General features: G+C 37.8%; 1 protein-coding gene across 1 annotated transcript; it reads right to left on the reverse strand.

The window, feature by feature from the left end:
- Positions 1-15,254: 15,254 nt before the first annotated feature.
- On the reverse strand, positions 15,255-18,198 carry LOC140667836 (uncharacterized). Its single transcript, XM_072896111.1, has one exon. The coding sequence runs from the start codon at positions 17,986-17,988 to the stop codon at positions 16,870-16,872; it is 1,119 nt and encodes a 372-aa protein (XP_072752212.1). The 5' UTR covers positions 17,989-18,198; the 3' UTR covers positions 15,255-16,869.
- Between the last annotated feature and the right edge of the window lie 5,900 nt (positions 18,199-24,098).

A 24,098-nucleotide genomic window follows, 5' to 3' on the forward strand; every position in this document is an offset into this window, starting at 1 on the left:
CTACTTCACAAGTATGAAAATATTATTTTACAGTCGACAAATGCATGAGAAGGTAGAAAGATTCCTTAGAAGAAGATTCAACGAGGCACCAGCTGTCCCAGAAATATTGAAAAATCATTGCTTTATTGTACAAAACAATAGAGAATTACTGATCAAAAGATATTCGAATGCTCCTACTGGAAATACACTTGCCTATTGAATGAGAGGCACATTAATCACCCCAATGGGAACTACTAGGTGCACGTCGTTCTTCCCGGATAGCGCTAAAAGTAGTACTTTTTGGTTATCAAAATATAAGTGCTTGTCTGCAAATTCATGACATGGCACTAATTTTTAAGTATAATCTTAAAAAATTTCAAGTCACTTCGATCGATTTTTTTCAAATCTTCCGCCATATTGGATCCGCCATCTTGAATTTCAAAAAGTACCACTGCGCTTTTGAAAGTAGACACGTTAAGCTAAATTTTAAGCCTTGGAACAACTTTTTTGGTACAAATGAATTTTGGAGGCAGGGGGTCTCCCGTTGAGAAAGAATGTCCCATATATATATATATACATATATATTTTCTTCTTTTGCCATGTATTCTAAGATCTCTTTCAATATTAATAAGTTCCTGTACCAATTCTTCATCATCACCACCGTCACTATCACTTTCCAATTCTTTAATAATATTTAAAAAATACTTAATCTAATATATATATATATATATATATACAATACATATACATTATATTATAGATTATAGTTTAGAAAATAAAAAATACTATAACAAAAACTACTTTCTATTTTTATTATTATTAATAAAATTATTATTACTTTTTATTATTATCAAAAGGAAGTAAAATATACTGATCTTCACTTTAAATATATTCATATTATATTCATATTATATTTATTGAGAATATGTTTAGAACATATTTAATAATTACAGTTAAAATATATGTATGTACTATAAACGAAAAAATAAAATGTTGCAGATAGATATATCCATAAACTATAACACAAAATACTTACTTAATTTAATTATGGGAGAATTAAATTATTGCACATGTCTTTTGAGTGATAAATCATTAATATAATATTTACTAAAATTGAAAACGAATCAGATAATAATTACATTTACCTGATAAACTTGTCGAATTTCGTTTGTATCATCACTTCATCCTGGTCAGTAGATATAATAAAAGAGTTCTAATCCAGGGATCTGAGGGGGATGAGGTAAGCGGGGGAGACGAGACGAGGTACCTCGCCCCCCGTACTGACGAGGGGGGGAGTACCAAATGTCCCCCCCGATTGAGGGGGAAGAGGGAAGTACTAAATGTCCCCCCAGATTGAGGGAGAAGGGGGAGGTACCAAATGTACTCCCAGATTGAGGGGAAAGGGTGGTACCAAAAAACCACCCTGATTGAGGGGGAGGGGGGCTACATATGGTTCCGCACGTGGAGGGAGTGTCCTCTCCGACTGACTGCGGAAGTCTGATGGTGAGAGAGAGGAATGTCAACTGTTACAGATAAAATAATCACCCCACTCTGTTTATCCATAATGTATATTTGCAATAAATAATTACGTTCGCAACGCGGTAGAGGGAGACGGTGCGATAGACGTTCGCAACGCGGTAGAGGGAGAAGGTGCTATAGGCGTTCTATATAGCGTAGGACAAGGAGAGTATGACGTGGTGTGAGAAGGAAAGCGCTGTATGTGTATGACAAGGGAGTGCATGATGATAGGAAAAGGAGAGCATGATGGTAGGAAAAGGAGATATGGGTGCGAGAGAAAAGAATAGAGAGGAAGAAGGATAGCGAGAAGGAGAGCGTATTATGGGGGGTGAGAGAAAGAATAGAGAGGAAGGAGGATAGCGGATGAGACGGAGGCTAAGGCGTACGCGAGAAAAAAGATAATTTTTGTATGTTAAGTTTTTTTATAATATTAAATGTTATCTTATTATCTAATTATATCTAATACAGAGGAAGAAGGATGGGATAGATGAAGAAGGCGGATAAGTAATAAATATATATAAGTTTAACATAAATTTTTATTTAAAAAGTGTGTATGTGTATACATATAAAGTGTGTGTGTGTTTTAAAATTAAAAATTAAAAAAGATATAAAAGATATAAAAATTTAAAAAGATATAAGATATAAAAGAATTAAAAATCGGTTGGGACGATGCGTCAAGGGCGTTGCCAAATGCATCTGTAACAGGAAAAAAACATTTTGATTAGTACTTTTAAAAATATTTAAAATTTGCGCATACTTACATTAGGAGGGGCTCCTCTTCGAATAACAATCGGAGCTCAAATATATCCGCATACGAAAACGGAAACCGCGCCTCGTGATCTCGGTCGCTAGGACTATCGAGCCATAAATTGTCACGCTCGATGCGCTCTCTCTCCCACACCCGGCGTATCCTCTTCATGTGCGCGATGCTAACATATCCAGGGATCGGATCAGCACCTATTTCGAAAATCTATAAAAAACATATAAATATATTATAAATATATTTTTAAATATATTATAGATAAAAAAGTATATAAAAACTACTTACATCTCCGAATAAAATGTTCATCAGCGCCTGGAACAGGGCGCGGGCCAATTCTTGCGCTCGCCGAAATGCCCGGCAGCGAGCAATCCCCTCAGGAAGACGACGGTTGCGAAAGCCTGTCTCAAACATCGCGTGCATAAACGCGACTACTTGCGACATTTTTTGTTTTTTAACACAATACGTTCAGTGCACCAGAGTCAGACACGTTATGCAAGCTCCAACGGAGTTAGACAACGTCTCGGGGAAAGAAAAGTAGGGGATGTATAACAGCATCTAGGCTTAAATTACACATCCAGAATCGATAGACAAAAGATTTTTTGAGCCTTTTTCAGTTTTTTTCAACACATGTGTGTGTATTGAGAAATGAGTTATGTACAAATCGCTTTCTTCTTTCTTCTAAAAAGGCTTTCCTTCTTATTCTTTTTACCAGTCGCAGCCTCATTTTTTTAAGATGCCTCATTTCCGGAATATCTTTAAATCGCGTATGTTCTATATCGGTATTTTCATCGATCACATCACATAAAAAGTCTATTTTGTCACGGATCTTGAAAAACAGTTTTAGCGATCTTGTATAAGTCTTTGGTAAACCAATTTCACGATTTTGTAAAAATTGCACTACAGAATTCATGGCACTACTGAAGGCGTTGTAGTTTATGCAATACTAAACTATTCAAAAGTTATAGCACCGTGTGTGCGGCTGTTGAAATCGATGTTGAAATCGATTCAAATATTCGGTTACAAATGTATACGACAAAGCGAGAGATATTTTGGCTAAATGATAACATAAACAGAACGTCGACAGTACATATGTTTGCGCTAAAGAATAACGTTTCGCATAGTAGGTGAGCATTATCATGTATATTTGACTATAAATATAAATAATAAATATAATCAGGCGTTCTATAGTACGATGTGATGTAAGAATGAAAGTGCTGTATGTGTAGGACAAGGAGTGCATGACGATAAGAAAAGAAGAGCATGAGGGTAGGAAAAAAAGATATGGGTGCGAGAGAAAGAATAGAGAGGAAGAACAGCGCGCATGGTGAGAGAAAGAATAGAGAGGAAGGAGGATAGCGGGAAGAAGAGCGCGCATGGTGAGAAAAGGACAGCGCTATAGGTGTAGGACAAGGAGAGTATGATATGTAAGAAAAGAAGAAGGCAACAGTAAAAGAAATATAAATGTATAAAAATTCCAAATTTATTTAAAATTAAAAAAATTTAATTACAGAATATAGAAAATAATACTTGAAGTTTAGTTTTTAATGTAAATATGAGTTGATTGAACCTTCATGATGATGATTCGACCACCAATTGAATATTTTAAATACATTTTGTAAAGCGCAATTTCGTACATGTCTATCGCAACGCAGAGTAGCATCTAATTTATCTAAAGCAGGAACGTCATCATAGTCGTTATCCAATGTCTCGATAATAAGACCGATTCTCGCATCGTCTTCCAGTAAATTTGCCAACCATTCTCGTTTTTCATGTCCTTTAACATACACTCGAGAAGATGCATCTTTTAACGTCACAGCCTCAGTGATTAAACGTTTAGCCATGTAGTATGAAACGTTTCCATCTTCCCATTGGAGATTGTGATGTTTTCCAACCAACCATGCAACCTGAGATCTCTCAGACCTCGTGAGCAAACGGAATGGTGTAAGACTCGTAAAAATATAATAAGACAGTACAGATCCTTGAGTCAAAATCGCAATTTCTTTCACAATAAATTTTTTATCGATAATAAATCCTTGAAGATCACAAACGTTGGCACAACCATAATGAAAAGATATTAGCGAGAACTACGACGACGAACGACTGACGTTAATCATCGAGTATCGCAAGTTTTTATGTTATATGATCCGGTATGCAATTCTCCAATTTCGTTTACAGAAGATTCGAACGTTGGTTGGTTGATAAGACGAGCGTTCCTGCTCGTGTTGATTCATGTAATTTTACGTACTACGTTCGTTAGAGGATTCGACAACGCGATCATGCAAAATGAGACAATAAGCGGTAGTGTTTGCCGGCACATTTTCCTTACAATCAAATTCTATTCTTACGTCTACGGCATTTTTCACCGATTCGTTTTGTCGAGAACAATCGATGATTACAAACGGACCGTAAAGTAGAAACAGTGAGACGGTGAGGCTCGGTTAGGTTCGAGGTATTTGTATCCGTAATAGTTTTTGCAGAAACGTGCGTACGTGTCATATAGAATCGACCATCTGTTTTTATCGAAATCCAGATTCATGTCGTCGTACGGATAACATTCCGAGTTCAGATAAAGTTTCACGTTTGTTAATTTGCAGTCGTCGAATTTACTCATATCCTCGAGCATAACATTCTTCCGACCTGTCTGCAAAGCAAAGATAACGTATCGTGATTTCTCCAGCTGAGTCGCGGTCTTAATGGCCCACAAATGATTGGTTGTACGCTGCAACAGCGGAAACTCGTACAGATCCCACGAGCGAAAACTGCTGAGGTAGCGTCCGCTTTCCAGAGCGCGCAGCATAGACAGCTTCTTAATTTCACTCAACAGCACATGTGACATTCGCCATTGTATCTTGAATATGTTGATCACAGGCTCCACCGCCGAAGCTCCAACCAGACAATTGTTGTCATTGCGCGATCGTATTAAGATCAACTCGTCACGAGCGTTAATTACTATGCGTCTGTAATCCTCGCAAAATCCCAATAACATGTAGAGCGGTACGCAAAAATTAAAGTGCTCATTCACAGTAGTTGGATTACTCCAGCCAGCATTTCTCATAATCACACTTCTATCGGATGATATTGTTACCTAGTTTTTGAGCATACTTGTTATTCCCACGTTTCTGTTGCGATCAATCTCCACGCCATTGAGTTCGTATCGAATCTCGTCAAACATGAATGCTACACAATTATTTTGCAGTACCACATTAGATCCGTCAGTTGGATTGTTTATCTTCAATTCTCCCTCGATGTATAAGAAACTCTCGTACGACAATGTATACAGATCCTGTTGTTGTATGGGTATTCTTATCTCGTCACTGTGTCCGAACGTTGTGTTGGCGAATGGGTTGTATGCGTGAGTCTCAATCTTGACGATGCGATCGTCAAAGATCGGTTCGTCAGCGATGTTGAGAATGTCAGTCATCGTTCAAATGTTTCGCACCGCGAATCCCAAAGAGGGAGGTTACGCACAATAGAGCGTAAGACAAGGGAGAGTACGACGTGGTGTAAGAAGGAAAGCGCTATAGGCGTAGGACAAGGAGAGCATGATGGTGGGAAAAGGGCAGCGCTATAGGCATAGGACAAGGAGAGCATGATGGTGGGAAAAGGGCAGTGCTATAAGCGTAGGACAAGGAGATTATGATGTGTAAGGAAAGAAGAGAGCAAAGGAGAAGGCTGCAGTAAAAGAAATATAAACGTAACTTATTAAGATATTAAAAGTATTCTTGACACATTTCCAATAAATCACGCATTTCGATTAAAAAAATATATCAATGTAACTTATATAATATATAATATACAGGAAGAAGGATAGGATTTTATAAAGAAGATACATATGTCGATATATATGTTTAATATATAATTTTTATTCAAAATGTGTTTTCATACATATAATGTGTATGTGTTAAAATTTAAATTCGCGTGCATCGACCGTTCGGAGAAACTGCAAGCACAATTGTCCGCAGATACTTTGATTATAAGTTTGATAGGATGTATGATTATAATCTATTTTTGAGACATTTAAATATCGTATCAATTCATTCGGCGGGCGAAGATTGCCAAAACTGTCAAAATATATAGCGCGATTCCCTCTCTTTGCATACGCTACCCAGTGAGTACCCGAGTCTTTAGCGTTATCCAAATTTATGATGCTGCTCTCGTTTCGATATATACCGCCGATCAGTAATGAGTCACGCATAAAAACACCTCTAAAATACGGAATGCGCATACGTTTTGCTAGTTGCAGCAGTTGTACGTTGGTAATTGCACCGTCTAGCATTTTTAGTGTCTCTTTGACGTTTTTTTTTTCTTCTTTCTCATTGAGACTCCTTGTCCGTATTTGTATGGCGCGAGATACAATCCGCGACCTTCCATGGCGCGATTGTGACGTAGCATCTCTTGAAACTGACGTTGCGTAGCTTTTCCGTCATTTACCATCTTTGCTACACCAGCCGCTCCACCAATCAGAGATCCGAGAGCACCCAACACTGGTAGAATTGATAATATGCCCCCGCGTTTCGCTACCGGAAGTATTTGTTTTTTCGTAATCTTTTTCTTCGTCGACGACTTTTTCATCCCCATACCCATTTTCGTCTTTGCTTTCATGACCGTCCAAACGGTCGTGGCGGCTGCTCTTTCGCCAAAATTCGAATCTTTCGTGGTAATACGTTCTCGCGCCCTTGCAGCTAGTATACGATCCGCTACGTGTCGTTCGCCGAGGTCGTTGCTTCGCGAGTAAGCTAAATCGTGTTCACGACACGCGACGTCCAATGGGTTGATGCCTCGATCGCCTCTAGCCAATCGTTCTTGTAAACGAGTTCCCGGTTCGCAAAACTGATATCCAGGAATATGTAATTCGATAGGGAGTGCGTTTATCGCGCGATTCAACAGACCACAGCCTCTTACGGTTTTTGTTGACATTCGTAACAATCTTTTATCATCGGCGCTGGACCGTCAATGTGCGTTCGTTGCCACGGTCGATTGTAATGTTCGAAACAGCGACGATAGGTCTGATCCTCCGAATCCACCTTTATGTATTCCGGAAGTTTGTCCCACAGACGTTCCACGTAACGACCAAACTGTTTCAATAAAATAATCTTCATATATATTGCATATATTGGTATATATTGCAACTGTTCTGAGGTAAGGTTGAGAATATCACAGTCATCCGACAGTGAAAGAAACATGTTTGATACTGAGCAGTTTCGATTTGATGCGCATCTATAAATAGGCTCTCCTCCGCCTCCTCCTCCTCAGAAAGTATCGTTAAGTCTGATTAGACAAGTCATGCGATTCGTGCTACAACCAACAGTAATTAAAGTAACAAATTTTGATAATAGGCTAATGCCTGAAAAAGAAATACACAAACATGGAAAAATGTTACCGAATACAATACGCGGTTTCATTTGCGGCCCTTCAAATTGTGGTAAAACTAACTTGTTGATAAGCTTGATAGAAAGTCAACAACCAAAATATCAATATTTGGAAAATTTACTATCATCGATAGATGAAATTGGTTACTTTACGTTCTCTAATAACAGCGATGTCATTCCATGGAGAGAGGCGCTTCCAAATTCGGTTTTTATCTTTGATGACGTGGCATGAGACAAGCAAGATACGATAAGAGAGTACTTCTCAATGGGTCGACACTCAAGCGTCGATTGTTTCTATCTCTGTCAAACGTATGTCAAGATACCCAAGCATCTTATACGCGACAATGCTAATCTGTTGATTTTATTTAAACAAGACGGTACAAACTTGCGACATGTGTACAACGATCATGTAAATACTGACATGTCGTACGATGATTTTAGCGCGTTATGTCAAAAATGTTGGCAGCACAAGTATGGATTTCTAGTAATTGACAAAGACAGTTCAATGAGCAATGGACGTTATAGAAGAGGTTTTAATGAATTTGCGGTACCGTAAAATGATCAGTTGCTATCGAAACATTGACAGAGCAACGTCTACATAAAAAAACATGAGTGATAACAGTGATCGTGAAAAGATTGCGCGAAAAATTGTACAAACGAGCGAGTCAATTCGCAAAAAATATCGCGCGTTAAAAACTGGTAAAATTGTAGCGTTGGAGAAACAGTTTAAGCCGATTAACGAGCCTCTAAAACAGCTTGTTCAAAATACCATCGATGTAGAATCCGACGTATCGAAAATCGAGCCGTTTGATATACTCGAAAAAGACCATGTGGAAAAGAAAATTATTAAAGTTAAAAAACGACCAAGAATCTCATTGAATGATTTGGTGCCCAAAGCAAAAACGATTAAATGTCTCATTAAATGATTTGCCGATAACTTCTACACCGAATTAAAGACGAACGATACCGGACACATCTACTCAGATAGAAATTGCGCAACCGCGCCAATTATCGTACGAGCAACCACCCGCCGACGAAATTTTTGAAACTACACCCGATTCGTTGGTTACAACGGTTCAACGTGAATTGCTAACGTCCGCAGGTGTAAACATATTTCGAGAGCATTTAGGTCCACTCGGACAAAAATATATACTAACTGTTATGAATCAAGATAAAGATAAAGCTATGAATTATGTTGTCACGTCCTGTCCCCTCCACGTTTTTCCTCCCACGAAATGAACAATAATCGTCCGATCGGTCACAAAAAAAACGGGTCGCGCAATAGAAAAGAACCGTTATTATCAAATAATGTTTAGACCTACTAAAAACGATATCTAAACAAATACCGGAAGGGATCAATAACGAAATTCACTAAACAACGAAACAGACAAACACAGCTGCATAATCTTAAGAAAGAAACAAATAATGCCGCTACGCACTGTCGGCTCCACGTTTTTCCTCCCACGAAAATGAAGCAAAAATCGCCCGACTAATCATAAAAGGGATCGCGCGACGAAAAATATTTTAAAACATTGAAATTGATGTTCAAAGGAAACGACCGGAAAGGATCGATAGTGAGATCCTCTAAATGAATAAATCAACAAACACAGCTGCATAATCCTAAGAAAGAAACAAATAATGCCGCTACGCACTGTCGGCTCCACGTCTTTACCTTCTATAAAGATAAAGCAATAATTGGCCGACTAGTCATAAGAGGGCCGCGGAACGAAAAATATTTGTTTTAAATATTGAAATCGATGTTCAAAGAAATGACCGAAAAGGACCGAAAGCGAGATCTCCTAAATAAATAATGGATAAAAACAGCCGCATAATCCCAGGAGATAACCAAATGAAGAATCTCCAAATTTCCTAAGAGGCCGTACAGAGCCCACCAATCAGCAACAATCAAAAATAAGGAGGAGAAGGATCTCACCGAACGACAGCTTTTACACGTCAAAATCTCAAAAAATACTCTCGCCCAAATTGTTAACACGCCCTCAAGATTTAATATAAAAAGGGAAGACTCGCGCATTACCATTGATTCCAAAATTTAAAATCAGTTAACAGTACATCAGATTCATTTCGGTCGTTCGCTGACTCAAGCAATTCGTCTACACTACGGGAGTTCCGTTTACGTCTCAAAAACTATTAGAATCAGTGCTCAACAAGACCACCCGCCGAGTAAGACCACAACTACACCAGCACCTAAAACGCAACCAAACTGCCTAAGTAGTAAGTTTAATTTCCTTCTCTTTTGTTTTTATTCCTCTCATCGTCTCCTTTCCCTTTTATTCAACCTTATTCTTTATTTAAAATGCCTAAAATCGCGCCGACCCGCCGATTCTCGCGAGCCAACCGAGACCATAGATCGGACGACACGACCGTGTGCGAAATCGCGCCGTAACATACACAACACTGTTCGTAAATCTTTATTATTATTTTTTTTTTCTTATTATAAACTATTGTACAAATACCAACCAGAATAAAATCTTTAGACTCGCACTCGTTCCCCTTCTTTTCTGGTTGATGACCTCCGTACTTATGTAACACCCGCGATCCACACACACAAACACACACACACAAACACACACACACACTCATACAAATAATTCTAAGGCGGATTTGATAATATCAATAAAGTTATATGTATAATGGTAGGGATCAATTGAATAAATGTTAATTTAAAAATTAAATGATCGGTAAACTTATTTAACTCCCTCACTCCCTCCACGCGAAAGATCACACAAGGTCCCGTCCCGCGTAAAAGAGATTCGATTCTCTTACCAAAAAGAGACCACCGAGAGAGCGTTCGCATAACAGAGTAATAACGACACCCGTCGTTTACCTGTTTGCTAACCTGCAGCTCGCTCGACCGAGTCACTCGTCGATAAGACTTTTGACATCGGAACAGTTCCTGTTACGCCCTTCCTCTGACCCATCCTTTCTACGGGCCTGGACGTAACAATGTGTACGGCATTAAGTTTTCTAACGATGGAATAATCCTCAGTGATAAACATTTTGACGTAGACAAAAATGATAATATAATTATCAATGAAGTAAAATATACGGGAACGCCGGGTCTCTATGAATTAATTTTCAAAAAAATCCCCAACGATGAAATATACACCGAAGATGATCTGCTTAAATATAAAAGTATATTACTGGCGACGAATGCGCATAAACGTGGGAACAAAGCACATAATCTAGTATTAGGGACTAAAGGATATAAGTATAAAAATGTAATTGCACCGTTATTTTCTAGAAAAGCTGGAAAAGGTATACTACCGCGCGCTATGACTCTAAACGACAATAAGATCGACTACGTGCATTGGAACGATCCAAACGAGTTGGTAGATCGTCTGCGATTACTGGATGCTTCGCGTCGAGCCGGTAACAATGCTCACGACAATGAAATCATGTCGATTATCGAAGAACTTCGCGAAGATGGTCTTATTATAAATTGAATGATATCTCGACAAAACTAATCAGTCGATCAGCGTCGCGTGACACTTTACGAAGCGTCGGAAAAAAATGCCTATCAACAAATTTGGCTTATTCGATTCAAGAAATGATGCAACCGGTTCAAACGGCTTTTGGGATAGATTGGTAAAAAGTTATGTGCACGAAAACGCTCTGTGTCGCGTCGTTACAGACTTCGATGCGAGGTCGCGTAAGATTCGCCGTGTAGCGCAACCTGAGGCTGACACCGATGCCGTCAACAAATTGTACGTGCAGTCCTGCGTTAAAAGATTAATGAATCGACAGAAAAAATCAGACGAGAAGCTTACTTCACTTGAGAAGGACGTGCGAGCATTACAGATTGCGCTAAACAAACTTCAACGCGCGGCTAACGCTAACTCAAAGACAGCTATCAACCTGAATGAGCATCAGTAAACGGGTTAGGAGCGGCTATCGAACGGCTATCGAACAGCTACGAAGGATTATCGATCGGCTGCGAACAATTATCGAACAGCTACGAAGAATTACCAAACTGCTATCTAACTACAATGAGTGGCAGTGGTAGTGAACGACCTAGCAGCAGCAGCAGCAACAACAGCCTCGAACGAGGTTATGAGCATCTCAAGGAGGGCTGCGAACGAGGCTACAAACACGTTCTTCACGGCTACACTCAAGGTTACAAACAACTCAAAAACTCCTACGATCGTTCAAAAGACGTCTGTGAACGAGGCTACGAACGATTCAAAAGCGGCTACGAACGAGTCAAAAACGACTGTGAAAAAAACTGTGAACGGGTCAAGAACGATTTTCAAATAGGTGAAGGACGGCGGTGAAGGACGCAAGAACGGATTAAGAACGGGTCAGAAAATATGAAAAAACATAGGAAAAACGGAACATAAAGAACGGTTATTAAAAGACGATAAATGAAAATGAGTGATAAAAAAGCAAACAGCAAACAACCATCGTGAAAAACTGACAAAACAAAGAATCAACATAGTTTGGAGAGACGGCAGTTGGTAAACGAACTGCACGCGCCAGCGAGAAGAAATTTCCTCCGAAGACATGTCATAGTGCGGAAATACGATGATCTGTGGCAAGCCGACATCGTCGAGATGCTCGAGTCAACAAGGGATACAATTACATACTCACTGTTATCGATGTGTTGAACAAGTATGCGTGGGTCGTACCGCTCAAGAGTAAAGGTGGAAGCGAGACGGCCGATGCGATTGCAGAGATAATTCGAGACGATGCGAGATGCCCGAAAAATTTTCAAACCGATCAAGGAAAAGAATTTTACAATGCAAATGTACAAAACCTCATGAAGAAACACAATATTAATCATTATTCGACATATTCCGTCATGAAAGCCTCGATCGTGGAACGCTTCAATCGTACTTTGAAGAATAAAATGTGGAAAATGTTTACGCTCAATGGAAACTACAAGTGGATCGACGAACTATCGAGACTCGTTGAAGAGTACAACACGCAAAAACATCGCACTATCGGTATGAGACCTGTCGATATTATTCCAGCCGTCGCGGATAAACTTTTAAATACGATGTACAGCAATGTAAAGATTGCGGCGCCGGCGAAATTTAAAACAGGCGATTCGGTGCGCGTGTGTAAATTTAAGACTTTATTCGAAAAAGGCTACACACCAAATTGGACCACCGAAGTGTTTGAAATTGTTAAGATACAGAAAACTAATCCCGTGACATACAGGGTGTCCCAGAACAACCTTCCGTAAAATGACGTACTCCTGACACAATTCTAAGACAATTTTTCCTTTACCAAAATTTGATTTAAAGCGTAGTTTTTGAGTTATAAGCGAAAATAGTTAGCAAATCACGCGTCGAGTATAGAAGGCAGCCAGGAGCGGCGCAGCGCACCACGAGCGCGGGCGCAGCTGACCATCCGACGAGTGATTATCGTCGCATGAGTCAAAATCGCTAACTATTTTATCTTATAACACAAAATTATGCTTTAAATAAAATTTTGGTAAAGAAGAAAATGTCGTATAATTACGTCAGGAATAAGTGTTCCTTAAAATAACGTCGGATGCTGCGATCAGCTGATTGCTACACGCGATGTGCCTGTCAGCTGAGCTGGAAAATCAATATATCGATCGGCTTGAAGTCGTCGACGACAATGTCGATGACAATCGAAGGAGCGTCGCCGTCGCAGAGACGGTTTATTTCTCTCTCTCTCTCTTTCTCTCTTTCTCTCTCTCTCACTTACTCACACTCACTCACTCACTCACACTCACTCACTCACTCACTCACTCACACTCACTCACTCACTCACTCACACTCACTCACACTCACTCACTCACTCACTCACTCACTCACTCACACTCACTCACTCACACTCACTCACTCACACTCACTCACTCACTCACTCACTCACACTCACTCACTCACTCACTCTGTCCCTTTCTTTTACACACACACTCAGCCATACACTTATCGCGTGTAGCAATCAGCTGATCGTAGCGTCCGACGTTATTTTAAGGAACACTTATTCCTGACGTAATTTTACGACATTTTCTTCTTTATCAAAATTTTATTTAAAGCATAATTTTGTGTTATAAGATAAAATAGTCAGCGATTTTGACTCATGCGGCGGTAATCACTCGTCGGACAGTCAGCTGCGCCCGCGCTCGCGGTGCGCCGCGCCGCTCCTAGCTGTCTTTTATACTCGACGCGTTATTTGCTAACTATTTTCGCTTATAACTCAAAAACTACGCTTTAAATCAAATTTTGGTAAAGGAAAAATTGTCTTAGAATTGTGTCAGGAGTACGTCATTTTACGGATGGAAGGTTGTTCTGGGACACCCTGTATATATTAAAAGATTCGCGCGGAAATCCCGTCGCCAATGGATTTTACAAATACGAACTACAACTCGTTGCTAATCCCGATATATATCTTGTGGAAAAGATATTGAGGAAGAGGGGGGATGAAGTTTTTGTGAAATGGTTGGGATTCGATAGTTCACGGAACTCTCTTTACAATACATAAAAATAATGTATTGTAAAAATATAACAAATATTATATGAAGTTTACATATATATATATATATATATATATATATATATAAATATATAAAAATATAAATATATAAATATATAATATTCAAATATATACACTTTTTTCTTTTTACAACGGTATTCTGTAATGCCCCCATGGTAGCGTATCGATACTTTTAGGTATTATATACCGTTTATCATCGTGTGGACTTAGAGCAATTTTTTTCTGCTGCATGGTATATACTTTATGCATTTTTGATCTTCGATAGTCGATTGCTGTCGCGTCATTTCAATTCCTTCGTTCAAACACTGCATGTAATCGTCAAATGTTATCATTTTCGCGACGACGCTATTCTTGACACCTTTTACCTTTTTCGTATTCTTTTTACCATCTACTTTTAGCGCATACATTTTTGCTTTAAGCCCGACAAATTCTGTCATTATCATACCGTTGTTTTCATCCTTCATCAGACCCGGTCCCTTTTTATTCACGAGCGGTATACCGTACGCATTGTCTATCGCATAGTCGCTCGTGTCGAACTTGCCGATGTCGCGCTTCATATTTTCGTACACGTCTTCGCACTCAATGTGATATATGAGACTATCCGTGTCGGTGTACATGACTTTACATTTTTCTTTATACATTGGAATCATGTAATCGTGATGAAATTCGTACAAACACATCTTGGATACATCAAATATACACATACCTACATAGATTGGTTTGTAAAACTTCACCTCGAGTCTACGCAATTCCACAGCGATTAAATTTTCCGAAAAAATGCTCCTGCTATTAAAATTTGGTTTCGCGATCATTGTCTCTGCGCCGTGCCTATCGTCCCATTTTGTTATAAGTTTAACATCTACGCGATTGCGCACATTTTCCATCGTTTTGCCGAAAACTGCATTATTCATTAATTTGTATAAATTCTTTTCAAAATCATTTTTCGCCATTGTTCTAAATTGCGTGTTTAATTCAATATATGTACGTAACCATGGAGATTGCGCGAATTGTAATATGCGATGAATTTTTGTAACGCGAAGACCGTGTCGCGTACATTGCTGCAGATTGCGGTAGTGTATTACGTATCGTTTCTTATCGTATAAGGTTGCGAGCAACTTGTTCTGTCTCTTGCCGGGTGGTTTGTCACGCGTCGGACAAAACGGTAAGTCAGTATGCGCGTCGTGAAGATGTTGCGGGTACTCGAGATCGACTTCGAGGATATAGCCTGTAGGCGAATCGGACGCGATCGATGATAGATCAAAATTGAATATATTGTCGACCCATTGAAAACTAGCGTAAGGCAAAGGTTGACACATTGCCCATCCGTATAAATTATTTACATCGAAATACATTAGATACGATGACGGTTTCAATGGGTCGTATGACTGCATGTACTGTTATTAGCATGCGCGTATCTGTTGGAACATTGACTCAAACCACCGCGTATACCTCGTTCTATAAACATTACCATATCGATGTCAGTGAGCAATTCAAACTTAATATTTGTATGCTTCAACATGGCATCCCACGTGTATCCGGGCAGAGTATAGTAATGCGCAGGGTCGAGCCCGTAACTCTTGATACAATTGTCACGAAAATTTTCAAAAACATCGGCTAATAACAAGACATCGATTTTTAAATATAGATCGCTATATTCGCCTAGCGTTCTGATGGAGAATCGGTTCCAAACAGTCTCGGCGTGCGCGTAATCGCTCTCGGATACTGTGTCATCGGTCAAGGAACTGTAAAATAATTCGCGCGGAGGTAAACATGTATCGTGCAATTTATCTACATAATCGATATATTCGTACGGAAAGACACCTTTTCGCGTTAACAGATCAAAGTCTTCTACCCACAAATTTTGATATTCAGATTGTAAAATTTTAAATTTATCTTTACTGAGAAAAGATGCTAATTTGTTGAGACTTGTTGTGAGAAATTTAAAAGAATCGATGAAACGTAATTTAATGTGATTTCGCGAATTGTCTTCCGTAAGTTAAACATTTTTCGTAAATGAAACGTATTTTTCTTTAGTTATCGGAAGTAGATCGATTCTTCCTTCGAACGCTGTGGCTATTTCCTCGATTATAAAATGTGAATTGTAACTGGATAAATTGTGGAAAATAATTGGAATATAAAAGGATTCTTTATAATTTAGATTGCAATTTGAATGCGCGGGACCTCTGTACCGCCCAGTGAGGTGACAATGATCGTATACGCGCGTATCGTCTTCCACGAATGGTTTCTCACATATGTGACATTGAGTAGCGCTATTAAACTTTTCCAATTCTTCGCGCGTCAAATTTATCATGGGAAGATTTGTAGATAAAATTGTTTTCACGCGCATTGCTAAATTTTTTAATTCTTCAGCAAACCATGCGACGCAATTGGCTTCGCGACGAAAATGATACGCGGATAACGAATTATCGTACGAGCAATGTACATAATAAGCGATACTAAACACTTGATGATGCTGGTATACATTTTTTTATACTTCTTTTTTGTCCGTTTTTCTCAAAACACATTCCAGGTCGGCATACACGACGAAAGGAACATGCTCCTTCCTGTAATAGTTGTTAAAAGCGAGCCACTTATCTTTATCGCTCGGTAATCGAATAGCACAGTCATTCATTTTCCCGCAGTCTACAGTATGTGACTGTAGTTTCTCTTCGAATAAAAATAATGTAGACATCTATAAAAAGAAATAATAATTATATATATATTTTAACATCTATAAAATAGGAATAATAATTATATATATTTTGAAGAAAAATTAATAATATTAAAATATACATACTGATCGCAGATATATTTTTGTCCATTGTGTTTATTGAGTTGCGAACTCACGAGTCGCGATAAATTCTTGATCCACGCGAAATGTCCGATATCTCGCGCATCTTGAATGTAGAGCAAATTGGCGTGCTTGTCCCTCTTTTGCTCCGAAAGACGAACAGGAACAATATTTTCGTTTTCGATGGTATACACATTGATTGAAATATTGTTGTTAATTTCAAACTTTTTAATTTGATTAAGAGTCACTGGAAACTCAATGTCTCGAAGATTTAGCACATCCGTATAACGCGGGTATGATAATTTTCGTTCAACCCTTCTTTCAGCGGGATACATAACAGCAGTCACTACCCATGCAAAACATGCATTGTCTTTGGATTGCACGTTAACTACCGCTCGCTTCATCATTATCTTTCGCGGTAATATAATATGACATCCCGCACGCATAGGATTATATTTATTTATATTTACAGTCAAATTAAGTATACGCGATAATGCCCACCCACTATCACGTTCTTGAAATTCTTCGAGAGATGCTAAAGTGAGCTCGATAACACGTTGCTCGTACCATTCGCGTAAATCAGATGTACGAAAGAGTTCACAGTTTTTTGTACTTACACTTTTATTGTCGTGCTTTTCACCCGCCACAAACTCACCGTTAAACACAGTATTCACTTTCACACTGCAGTGTGTTTCGATAGCGTCTCGCATATGTTCGAGCACGATATCACTCGCGTCTTCGAGAAACTGGCGAGGTTCGATATAATTGATATTGATTATCGCACCAGTCGATATACGGTTCTCGAACGCTGTATCAATTTCTCGCCAAAATAATGCAGCTTGATGCGCGCTGTGTCCGGCACCCGCGTGTACGAAACGTTTGCGCAACGCATTTTTCAGTCCTTCGAGTCGCGCGATCTTTGCGATCAACAATTGTCGATATCCGATCGATATTCGCGGTCGTTTAATTCGACTCTGCTCTTCCAACGACTTGATATAATCATCGCATCGCTCCTCCCACGCAAAGTACTCCTCTACCGAATTTATCAAGGTAGATTGATGCGTTAAAACCTGCTCCATTTTTTACATATAAGGTACACTCGTGCAAGCTTCGACAATAATGGCGAGATGTGACTCTTTGTTCTGATTTATATCTAATCGTTATATTCTTTTTCACGTTGCGAAAACGTTATTCTTTCGTGTAAACATCCGTCATTTCTATAATATCACGTCTCTTTATCTCACACATATTTCGTGGTAATGTAATATATGACATCCTCTACGCATAGGATTATATTTATTATTTATATTTATAGTCAAATATACATGATAATGCTTACCCACTATGCGAAACGTTATTCTTTAGCGCAAACATTCGTACTGTCGGCGCAAACATCCGTACTGTCGACGTTCTGTTTATGTTATCATTTAGCAAAAATTTTATCTCACGCTTTGCCGTATACATTTGTAACCGAATATTTCAGTCGTCGTATACATTTGAATCGATTTCATCATACGGCAGCCACACACGGCGCTCGAGAAAGCACGTAGGGACGCGATTTTTAATAATTTTTAGCAGCCTTAATTGGCGCTTGCAAAATTACGTCAGAAATACTCCCCTCCTCATTACGTATTGCGATATTACAAATTGCTCGCAGTACTTTCAATAGTTTAGTATCGCATCAGTTGTTTGTGCATAAGGTTGTGCTAAAAAAAATGTGCTCCACAAAAGAAACCAGCAAGATGAATTTTTACATTCCGATTGAGAACGGTGAAATTCAATCAAAGAAAATGTAAGTTTCAATTATTTTCTAAATATTATTTTCTAAATATTATTTTTTAATATATTTTAATATTTTATATAGCGTTTCTTCTTGTCGTGCGGTTTGCATACTTGGGAGAAGGTATATCTTAACCCCGACATCTTACAAATATTTGGAGATTGGAATAAGCGTTGGAGCTATGTCGTATGTGGAATTGATACTTGATGACAACCGAGGTAATCGATTAGTATTGTCTATCGTACTCTGGCACTCATTGATGCAGAAACGTACAGACATTGAACGACATGTACAATCGACTGAAAGTCAACCATTATGGATCTGCGATCTATCTATCCAAATGATTGCATTAAACGGATCGAGGATTATTAAATTAACATTATCTAATAAGTCTTTGTATATGCAACCTCAAACATTATTACATTTATTCGATTTTGAAGATTGTATCGATCATATGCATTCATAGTTGTGTCAAAATACACATCTCGTGAATGAAAAATTTAAACAATTTTGTAACGTTTTGCAACGTAACGATATTATTAATGTAAATGATGCTGTGAAAGCGATTCGCGAGAGTGACGCGTTCGATAGCGGATCACTCGTAGATTGCGAATTGTTGGCGTGTGCTATAAATGATATACTTTATGATACTTGAAACAAATCTTTTTAAATAAAAAATTATTATTAACATTAATGTTTCTCTTCACACTATTTTATTCTACGACTCTTCCTTTCTCCTCCTCCTCGCGCTATCTTAGTCTCAGTCAAACAAAGACGTATACCTCTCATAAGATCATATGCATAGTCTGTTTAGAAAGAGATACTCTATTTAGAGAGAGATGAGATATGGGATCTCGTGTTATATATTTGAGATAAATGCGCGTGGTTATTTTTTTCCTATATGCTCTAAGAAGAAGCTTATTACATGCTCGTGTCGCAAGTAAATCTATGCATTGTGCTCGTGTCGTGAGTAAATCTGTGCATTGCGCGTGTGTCTTCCGAATATGGATGAAAATAATGACAATGATTATTTAATGATCATTTCTGACGAAGAGGAATCGGACAATAAAGTGCCACTGTTAGAACTATCTAGTGATGATGATGACAATAATGCCAATATTGGAAATATCGGTTTAGATGTTAATGAAAATAATGGTGATAATAATATGAACAATTCTGACGAAGAGGGTGATTTGGACATTGAAGTACAACGCTTAGCGGACAGTGATTATGAGAGTGACGAAAGTGTTTTCGAGGAAAGAATCTCTCGTGATTTGGACTTACCGAAAATTAATTCGTATAATGAACTAACAAGGATGTGCTGCATATATTTTTGTTATGCAACTGCAGATGGCACCTATTTCTGCGCATCGTGTTTTATAAGAATGGCGTACCTTTTTGATGAGATTCGTGCTGTGCGGGAACATTCAATTAATATTTACGCATTAATTCTCGGACTATTTTGTAGCGAGTGTCGAACTCCATTATTTCAAATATTACCTTGCAATATGTATCCAATTTGTATGACTTAAGACTTGTGTGAATACTACAAAAAAACTATTATTGGTAAGTGTCGCACATACACCGAGGACTTATGTGTAAAAACATCAAAAACTATTATTGTTACGCATGGGTGCGTGATGATCTTTGGGGTGACACTCCCGAGAACTGGAGGTGTGAGGAGGTGACTCCTCAGTTTAACAAGGATCGTCTTTGTTTGCGAACTCTTTGATGAGCTTCCGTATGAGGTGTGGGAGACAGAGGAACCGTGGCTCCTCGAAACTCTGCAGGAGGACTCCAGGTCGTCAGATGAGAGTGACTCTGAATAGATTGTGAGTATTTATAATTTTTATCATTTTAGAAAATATTTTTAAAAGTACTAATAAAAATGTTTTTTTCCTGTTACAGATGCATTTGACAGCGCCCCTGGCGCATCGTCCCAACCGATTTTTAATTCTTTTCTATCTTTTTAAATTTTTATATCTTTTATATCTTTTTTAATTTTAAAACACACACACACTTTATATGTATACACATACACACTTTTTAAATAAAAATTTATGTTAAACTTATATATATTTATTACTTATCCGCCTTCTTTATCTATCCCATCTTTCTTCCTCTGTATTAGATATAATTAGATAATAAGATAACATTTAATATTATAAAAAAACTTAACATACAAAAATTATCTTTTTTCTCGCGTACGCCTTAGCCTCCGTCTTATTGCGCCTCCGCTATCCTCCTTCCTCTCTATTCTTTCTCTCGCCCCCCATAACACGCTCTCCTTCTCGCTATTCTTCTTCCTCTCTATTCTTTTCTCTCGCACCCATATCTCCTTTTCCTACCATCATGCTCTCCTTTTCCTATCATCATGCACTCCCTTGTCATACACATACAGCGCTTTCCTTCTCACACCACGTCATACTCTCCTTGTCCTACGCTATATAGAACGCCTATAGCACCGTCTCCCTCTAACGCGTTGCGAACGCCTATATCACCGTCTCCCTCTAACGCGTTGCGAACGCCTATAGCACCTTCTCCCTCTATCGCGTTGCGAACGTCTATCGCACCTTCTCCCTCTACCACGTTGCGAACGTCTATCGCACCTTCTCCCTCTACCACGTTGCGAACGTCTATAGCACCTTCTCCCTCTACCACGTTGCGAACGTCTATAGCACCTTCTCCCTCTACCACGTTGCGAACGTCTATCGCACCTTCTCCCTCTACCACGTTGCGAACGTCTATAGCACCTTCTCCCTCTACCACGTTGCAAACGTCTATCGCACCGTCTCCCTCTAGCGCGTTGCGAACGTAATTATTTATTGCAAATATACATTATGGATAAACAGAGTGGGGTGATTATTTTATCTATAACAGTTGACATTCCTCTCTCTCACCATCAGACCTCCGCAGTCAGTCGGAGAGGACACTTCCTCCACGTGCGGAACCATATGTATGCCCCCCCTCCCCCTCAATCAGGGGGGTTTTTTGGTACCACCCTTCCCCCTCAATCTGGGGGGGGACATTTGGTACCTTCCCCTTCCCCCGTCAGTACGGAAGGGCAAGGTACCTCGCCTCGTCCCCCCCGCTTACCTCATCCCCCCCAGATCCCTGGATTAGAATTCTCTTATTATACCTACTCTGGTCTCGCGGTTTACACGGTTCTTTCAACAACATTTCTATTAATTTGACAATTGCACTTCGACGTATTACAACGACAGTCGCTTTACAACAAACAGAAACCATGCTCACAAACAATAAAGAATTGGCAGCGAAATCATTTACATTATCAATAACAAAAATGATGTCCATAAATTGGGTTATCGTTAAAAAGTATTGCAAGAATAATGCAATAAAAGTAAATATATTATACAACAGTTTAGCGCAATTCGATGACTATTCAATAGGCTGCCATATACCACCAATGGTAAATATTAAAAAATTTAAAGAAAGTATTTGCATCTTTACAATATACTATAAATAACTTTTATTTCGTATAAAAGGGAGATTTAACTGTAACTTATTAGACTTTAATGCAACGTATGGCATGTGTAAATGCAAATAACATGAGTCAAGTTTGAATCTTAATCGCGCACTTTTTCGCTTTGCACAGAGAGTAGAGACATAAACGTAACTTACCCAGCAAACACAAAGTAACAGTAATATAACTGTTAGTTATAATTTCCCACTCAACAATATAACTGTTATATAAAAGACATGTTATATTGCAGTTATATTATTGAGTGGGAAATTATAACTAACAGTTATATTATTGTTACTTTGTGTTTGCTGGATTAATAACTTAATAACTTAATAACGTTTATAGAGAAACTTAAAATTTACCAATTAACTTTTGCATTATATCCTGGAACGTTTTAGTAGCATTTTCAATAGTAATTATTCTGTTATTATGGAGTTGCTCACGTCGATTCTCTCGTTCATTAGTATGCTCAATAAATTTATCTATCCATGAAGATAATTGACGTTCAACCTTACTTTTCTTTCGATATTGACCATTGTCTGTTATATTATCTTCTGGAGATGATGATGAGAGTATTTTTTGATCTTCATCAATACTTTTCACTACTTCACTATTTCTTTTCAAGTTTGATGCAATTACAACAGGATTCACGTTTGGTTTACTTCCATACAGCTCATCCATTTCATCATAGTACCGGTAAGTTTTGCGTTTGGTTCCTGTTTGCTTATTACTATCCTTGACTCGTATATAATGTTTTCTCATGTTTGTCCATTTATCTTTAATTTGTGTCCTTGTAAAATTGTATCTATTAACTGTCATTTGATTTTTAATTTTGTCCCACACTACATCGTTTTTAGCAGTATTCTTGAAATCATCTTGGTAATCTTTGTACAAAGTAAACAGAAGTTTCACAGCATTATCATTCCATACAACTGAAAAGTAAAATAAACATATAAATAAACCGAGATAAATAAATAAAATTTATAACTGCATACAAATCAGAAAGAAAGTGATTAGTGATTCGTATATGCTTTTAGATATTAGGTAAATCTAACAATAAATATTCTATAGTAGCTACATATCTGTATTTACTGAAAAATATTAGCAATCAATTCCAATAATCACTTATTACTTACTAACAAAAAGTGCTGACTTCTGCTGAACACAACTACAATGTTACATTTTTGCTTCTTCAACATACCTGCACCCAATTGTGATATATTATTTTCACTACTATTTGAATCCGAATCTGAAATTGAAACAATTTTTTTATGATTAATATTCACATTAACAATTTTAGTATACTTCATGTACATATACTTTATTGTCATAAAAAATAAATAAACAATTAATATTACGTGAGTCATTCATCTGCATCCTTTCTTTATCCTTGGATTCTTGAGTTTTATTTATTGTTATAGAGAGATCAAAAAATTGTAAAACCTTTGGTGATGACGGCACTTCAGAAAGTATTCCATCTTAAAAATGCAAATAAAATAAACTCCAAAGTCAGAGTGCACCAACATTATTTTGAATTTAAACGAGACAACATATATATTAATAATTAATATTATAATAATATATATATTAATAATAATTAAATAATAATTAATTATAACATATATATTAAAGAATCATGAACGGCAATTTTGTACTTGTAAAAGGTCGGCATATTTTAACAGTAGACGAAAATGAAATAAGTAGAGGTGAAAACGGTAGACTGTTAATTTACGATAATATGAGTAAGTATTTTAATGATATAGGTTATAAATCAAAGTTTTTTATTTCTACGTTATTTTGCCTTCAAAATGAGACTTAAATATATCTGTCTTTACTTTTCTTTCTAAATAAATATACTTATTTAAAGAAAGATAAAGACAGATATACATAGAAGTCAGATATATATATATATATATATATATATA

This window comes from Anoplolepis gracilipes, chromosome 7, assembly GCF_047496725.1.
Source record: "Anoplolepis gracilipes chromosome 7, ASM4749672v1, whole genome shotgun sequence".
Lineage (NCBI taxonomy): Eukaryota > Metazoa > Arthropoda > Insecta > Hymenoptera > Formicidae > Anoplolepis > Anoplolepis gracilipes.

What these genes read in the sequence shown, in the direction of transcription:
- LOC140667836 (XM_072896111.1), bottom strand. Translation starts at nt 17,988, where the DNA reads ATGGAGCAGGTTTTAACGCATCAATCTACCTTGATAAATTCGGTAGAG.